Source organism: Rhinoderma darwinii, chromosome 2 (assembly GCF_050947455.1).
Source record: "Rhinoderma darwinii isolate aRhiDar2 chromosome 2, aRhiDar2.hap1, whole genome shotgun sequence".
Taxonomy (NCBI): Eukaryota; Metazoa; Chordata; class Amphibia; order Anura; family Rhinodermatidae; genus Rhinoderma; species Rhinoderma darwinii.
This window is the reverse complement of record NC_134688.1, coordinates 384,159,367-384,166,500: the sequence shown is the minus strand read 5'-3', so window position 1 is coordinate 384,166,500 and position 7,134 is coordinate 384,159,367. Positions and strand designations below refer to the sequence as shown.

Sequence of the window (7,134 nt, the reverse complement as noted above, 5' to 3'; positions counted from 1 at the left end):
CCATAATCTTCAACATTAAAAGAAAAACCCGCTGGAAACAGATCACTCTGTGTATGATAAATCTATAGGAGTTTCACTTTTTTAATTGAATTACTGAAGTAAATTAACTTTTTGATGATAATCGAATTCATTGAGAAGGACTAGGGAGTGTGTGTGTGTGTGTGTGTGTGTATATACATACATATATATATATATATATATAACGACCTAAGAACAAAGTAACGGCACCACAACTTCATGTAGATGTAGATGAAACCGGGTGGATTTATTACACTCAAGCGAACGACGTTTCGATTCGTCGCAGAACGCTTCTCAAGCTCGAGAAAGGTTATTTGACGAACCGAAACGCCGCTCACTTTAGGTCGTTTCATCTACTCTGAAATCCTGGTGCCGTTACTTTGTTCTATGGTTGTTTTATTTTTAAGTTGGAGCATTGATTCATCCCCCTGTAACGAGCACATGGCCTAATATATAGGTATGTTGGAGTGCGGTGTGTATCTGGACTGTTTAGAGATGGGAATAAATATATATATATATATATTTATTCCCATCAGGCATCTGTGTATTCACACACGTGCCTGTGGGCAAATGCTTATGACAGCTGGGGGGGGGGGGTGGGAGCCATAAACAGTAAACACATCCTGTATTGTGGGTCTAGACAAAGCATTTTTGAACGCGAAACGGCCGTAGGCTTACTCCGCATCATTTAGACCAAGAAAAGGAAATTCATTGCCAAGTCGGTGAGTGCCTCGATTTTTTTCTATTTTGGATTTCAAGTTGTACGTGCTGTAGTAATCAATGAGCACCCCGTGGGCATATTGACTGCCGTGGTCCATCAGTGTGAATTGTGCCAATGTGAACCTCCACTCTAACTACCAATTTCTGGTTTAACAGTACCAGCCCATTGTTTTTCCTTCTTCCTTTAATTAACATCCTGTATTGTATCCCATGACATAGGAGATTCTCAAGGCCTACACCCTGCACGTGCATGAGTATGTGATGTCATACAGAAGTGCACAGACAGGGTATAAGAAGGGCCACAGCCCTGCACTTCCTTCTCTTGCTTCCTGCACCCGTCCAGAAGGACCTCTCTCTTGTTCCTGCCCCACCCACCAAGGAAGGACAACATGCAGCGCTAAGTATCCCCCTCTTCACGTGCTTTCTCTGCCCCTATACAATGAGCATATCCCCCAGTCACTATCCTACTCCTCTCCCCATACATCTCTCCCTCACATTACATGCACATCCCCTGGTTGTACAACTTTCCCCTGGTATTTAACCCACTAGTAACAGGGATAGTTAGAGCAAGGTGGTGGAGGGACTCAGATAGTGAATGAGTATATTGTAATGTATATATGATGTTTAGGTACGTTGGTGAGTTTTAGTATAGTATTGTAACATATTGTACTAGTACTGTGTCACGCGTATTAGTATACTTATAATAACTTAATATGTACCAAAGCACACGTGGCACAGTGCCAGTACAATCTGTTACAATACTATACTAAAACTCACCAACGTACCTAAACATCATATATATATATATATATTCACTATATAGTATAAGTATACCTCAATACATATAACTTAATATGTACTATGTATTGAGGTATACTGATACTATATAGTGAATATATATATAGGATGTTTAGGTACGTGGGTGAGTTTTAGTATAGTATTGTAACAGATTGTACTGGTACTGTGCCACATGTACTACTGGTATGCTTGGTACATATTAAGTTATTATATGTATTAAAGTATACGGATGCTATATCGTGAATATATATTTACTGTGTTCTGTATTTTGTGTTTAATATCAATGTGTGATTTGCATTAATAAATATTGCTTTTATTACACTTTTGTGTCGTGAATCTGTGTACACACGCACACTTCGTGGCAAAGCAGATATTTAGCGTTAATACAAGGAATAAAGGTAGGGGAGCTAGGTATAACCCTAGTGACCCGGATATAAAGGAGGTAGTAATGATGGGTGACACTAGCCCTGTGAACCCCACTATTATACCAGCCCTTTAACAGTCCCCAACACAAATGTGAACAGATCCTTATCGGAGCGCCTATAATACAATGCTTTCGGATGCACTTCATGGAGGTAGAGTAAGCATATTTTTTTTTACATAAGATTACTCTAAAGTGACTGGTGCAAAGTATACACTTCCCAGAATGCAACCCCCCCCCCTCCAATTAAAACACTATGCAGGCTTTGAGCCAGCCGGGTATGCTGTGTAATTGCAGCTGTGAATTCTGTAAATTGTTAAATTGTTACTGCAACTCTGGATGAGAATGTGCCATAGGTGTTTGCATCAGGTGCTCTTGGTGTGCAAAGGTGTCTTTTCTGTGGACTGCGGAAGTTCAGTTCAGAATCTTAAGGGCTGTAGGAGTAAAGAGACCCAAAACCAACGGTAACCGATCAGTGTGACAGGAGACTCTGTCGTAAATTCACAGAATTCTTCACAAATATAAGACACTTACAGGTCAATGAATATAAGAGACTATACATTTATTTTTTTTTTACCAATCAAGAAAGTTGTAGAGAAATGCTAAGAAAAGATACCATTTGACTACCCTGATGGTGATCTTCCGGTTAAGGCAGAGGACTTGTCTGGTGGTAGTTTTCGGATAGCAGGCAAACGATTAATACTAGTTTGATACAAGTATAATCAAATGCAAGAAGAAAAAAAAACAAATGCGACATGTTGATTTTAAAATAAAACTTTGATTTAATATACAAGTTTTCTTTAAAATACAAAATAGTAAAAGACAATTGAAAAACTAAACAGTTTACAGATAAACCCAACATTGCATTATGCAAAACAAACCAACATCTGCGATAATCCGAATTCCTTGTGAGCTTCAAGAAAATGGATATGCTGATTCCTAGAGAGTAGAAACACTGCTGGTCCGTAACTGGGGACCAAAGATTGAGTTTTCACCCAGACCCTGCTGTTGAGGATGGAGATTCTTGAAAAGAGATCTATCCTCTCAATGAAGTCTTTTGGAAGTCACAATTCACGTATGTTTGTTCCATTTTCTTAAGATATCCCAGAAGACCTTAAGTTTTTGTTCATTTTTTTGGTAAACGTTTCCCAGAAAACAATGTAAACCACTCCATAATTCAGTTTATATGATTAGTATTTCATTTGTTTTCAAAGTCTTTACCAAGGGTACGCCTATGATATAAGAATCCCTTGTTCCTGCAGAATAATATTCTAGATGCAATTTCAACTATACGTTCGGTTTCAGTAATCCTGTGGGTATACAAAGTGTCCCGGAATTTATATACTTGATGGGATCCCTCTACCTCGTTAGAAGGTCAATAAAATGCAAGTAATTAATAATTGTTACAGTCAAAATGTGTAAAGACTATGAAATGTCTCTATCCATTGTTAATACGATTTAAGCCATGTATTCTGACGTGGATAAGTTAAGGAAGAGATGTATTTGATAACGGCTATGAAAATCGGATACCTCCTGCTCACAGGCTAACCTTCATAGTGGTAATATAAATAAGGAAGAATAAAGAACATCTCAGTACCTTCATAGTCAACTGGTTACTCTTTAACATCAAACCGATTTGTTACAGTGCATTAAACTGCTTTCCGCAGACAGTCGAAAATGATTTATTACAACTGAGGCACCACTTTCAGAAAGCCACTATTCATTCCATCCTTATGTGAAATAATAATTAAAAAGGGTCTAGTACTGAAAACAAATCCTAATTTAAATAGAGCATTTTGAAAAGCTTTACATTTAACTAATTTCGAATAAATTCCCAAATGAATAACTTACACAACTAGATATTTATAAATATTTTAGTAAACGTATAGAATCTGGCCAAGTAGGGTTAGAATAAGACAAGCACAATTGATTAATGATGCATGTAATCTAATTTTCCTTTAATGGGGCATGTCTGTATAAATAAGCAGAAAACATCATGTATATAGAACGTTGAAAGCAGATTACGTGTATTTTCTTTTTGTACATAAGGGGCTGGTGTGTTATTTCTAATTCACTTTTCTGGATTGTGTAATCTCTTAAATAAGACTGTTCAAAGAGCTAAACTATTACTAAAGGAGTTGCTAATGTCATTATTAATAATAAGAGGTTTCCTGTATTCTTTTTTTTTCAATTAAAAAAACCCTGTAAGGTTGCATTACTTACTTTGTTTTCTTTTTTTTGGGGGGGCATTATGAACCAAAGCTAATGGGCCAAGTCTGCCCACTGAAAGCTTGCCACCTGGTAATCCAATCTTCTGCATAGATCTTTTGTATGAGCTCTAAATTCTAAAAAGAAAATCCTTTATAAAAGCTACTATAGTTAAAATACATAAAAGTTACCATTTGGGAAAAACACCTTGCTAAGCAGGCACCATAGAGGGTACTGTGCTGTATGTGTATTTGGAAGATCCAATTTCCTAGAAGGGCAGCTCTTATCCATGGATACAAAGTGTCCCTTGAAAACAAGACCTGTTTGGCAATATTATATAAAGCCACAATAGTAAAATGAGCCCTTCAATAGACCTTACATATTGCAATTCCAATGACCACAATAGAAATACTTAGGCTTAAAGAGGCTCTGTCACCAGATTTTGCAACCCCTATCTCCTATTGCAGCAGATCGGCGCTGCAATGTAGATAAGAGTAACGTTTTTTTGTTTTTTTTAAACGAGCATTTTTGGCCAAGTTATGACCATTTTTATATTTATGCAAATGAAGCTTTCTAAAGTACAACTGGGCGTGTTTAAAGTTATGTACAACTGGGCGTGTATTGTGTATGTACATCTGGGCGTTTTTACTTCTTTTACTAGCTGGGCGTTGTGACTAGAAGTGTATGATGCTGACGAATCCGCATCATCCACTTCTCTTCACAACGCCCAGCGTCTGGCAGTGCACAGACACACAGCGTGTTCTCGAGAGATCACACTGTGACGTCACTTCCCCAGGTCCTGCATCGTGTCGGACGAGCGAGGACACATCGGCACCAGAGGCTACAGTTGATTCAGCAGCAGCATCAGCGTTTGCAGGTAAGTAGCTACATCGACTTACCTGCAAACGCCGATGCTGCTGCAGAATAAAATGTAGCCTCTGGTGCCGATGTGTCCTCGCTCGTCCGACACGATGCAGGACACAATACACGCCCACTTGTACATAACTTTAAACACGCCCAGTTGTACTTTAGAAATAATTATTTGCATAAATATAAAAATGGTCATAACTTGGCCAAAAATGCTCGTTTTAAAAAAACAAAAACGTTACTCTTCTCTACATTGCAGCGCCGGTCTGCTGCAATAAAAGAGATAGGGGTTGCAAAATCTGGTGACAGAGCCTCTTTAAATCATCTTTGTTGAATTAACCAAGATGAGCGACAAAAATCTTTTTGTTTTGACAAGAGTACTAAAGTTAATGCTAAAATATTGGTTCGTTTCCTATGTAATCAACTACAATGTCAGAGTACATAGCCCTGTAGTGTTTGGTTTACTGTTCATCATTCAAGTATCAGGGATGTTAGCCACTTAAATGTAATTTTTTTAAGTCCTCAGAACTTTCACCTATTCTATGTATTTTGCTGGATTTGCTGCAGTTGAAGTTTTCTAGAGTAATGCTTGAACAAAAAACCATCAACAATGAGAAGATAAAAATGGCTTAAGAAAAGATGTCAAGGAATATTTCTGACAACTTGAGGTTTTCTGGGGCAAAATAATTCTTGTGAAGTAATTCTTAAGACTGCGGTAAAGTTGCTTACTGAAGAAACTGAATGAAGGGTCTAGATAGTTCAGCTCTGACTCGCATTAAATGCAAGTAAATAAAAAATCATAACAGAGAATATTTAGATAAGAAAAAAAAAAAAGAAAAAAATATATATTTTACCAGCTTGGGTAATATGGACAATAATATTAAAGTAATATACTCAAACATTTGTAGGTGGATTATTAACCTGTTGAAGACACTTAATTACATGGATAGGATCAAATAGATGTTTATTTGCAGCAAAACCAATTGCATTGGTTAATGAAGAGCTTCCTAAACTTTTATGGAAAACATAGCTGGTAGGACAAAGTAATAATATTACACTAAGCTCCTAACTTGGAAAAGATCATTAAATGCCTAACAGCCCATACTGGTGCTTAAAATGGAAAGCACTCACCCTGTGTAGAAATCTAGCATCACACTGAGGTTAATAGGGTTTACAGGTACCATAATATTTGCCACCTCTGCTACCCCAATGTCAATGCATAAGACGACCTCTGCATGATGGGCAATGACCAAAATGAAAAAAGTTCTACCTGAAATTACAATTAACCTGACTAGGAAAACGCCCTAAGAGATACTTTGTGTAACCCAACTTGACCGTGGTTGACATTTTGTCGTCTTCTACAATAACTAGTGAACTGTTTTTGTGTTACTCAGATTAATATCAAGCCTAGAACGGATGCCACCACAGCTCCCGAGAATAAAAAGCAAACACTATATTTTTAAGGTAACCCTTCACATATGTACTGTTCCATTTCTGAATTTTATATCCAATAGCTCATTTGCTATTTAAAATATTTAATTATTTTCATAAAGGCCGGAAACACACGACCAGTTCCCTTCCAATACAGGAATGGGTGCATAACTCGGTTTTCTAATGTATAAAACATTACGTATAACACATATTGCAAAATGCTGATGCCCATTGCTTTAGAGAAACAACAGCCGTTCCAAACCAATGTCAATGATCGATACCCTTGGAATTTTCTCATATCAACTGCACTGAGAAGTCTGACTATAATGTGCAACTAAAACAAGTCCATGAAGGTCTGCAGGAAATATTTTACAACATTCCATTCCTTAATGAGCGCCGCAAAAAGGACGGCTAAATCAACAAGTCAGTCAATGTGCAAAACCGAAAAAAAGACTAATCAAAAGTCTATCCATAAATAATTGGTAAAACATTCCTGTAATGGATTTAAATCGAAGGAAGCAAACTCTTCAAATTTTCACTTCTGGAGCGTAATGCACCACATGAAAGTATGGCCACGCATAGGTGAATGGCTGTAGAAATCATGCCAGCAGCTCCATGCAGTCCAGATGATCAGGTATAGGAAGGCCTGTTAAAATTGTTAAACATTTGTT

At 37.4% G+C, this 7,134-nt stretch overlaps 1 protein-coding gene across 2 annotated transcripts in view; it reads right to left on the bottom strand.

Annotated features, from left to right (window-relative positions):
- Nucleotides 1-5,297: 5,297 nt before the first annotated feature.
- The window catches only part of MID1 (midline 1), a 349,475-nt gene continuing 347,638 nt past the window's right edge, over nt 5,298-7,134 (bottom strand). For both annotated transcript variants that reach the window (XM_075853965.1, XM_075853964.1), the window contains exon 10: nt 5,298-7,134. This exon is cut by the window's right edge and continues 277 nt beyond it. In XM_075853965.1, the coding sequence (XP_075710080.1) occupies nt 7,063-7,134 (72 nt within the window). In that variant the 3' untranslated portion in view covers nt 5,298-7,062.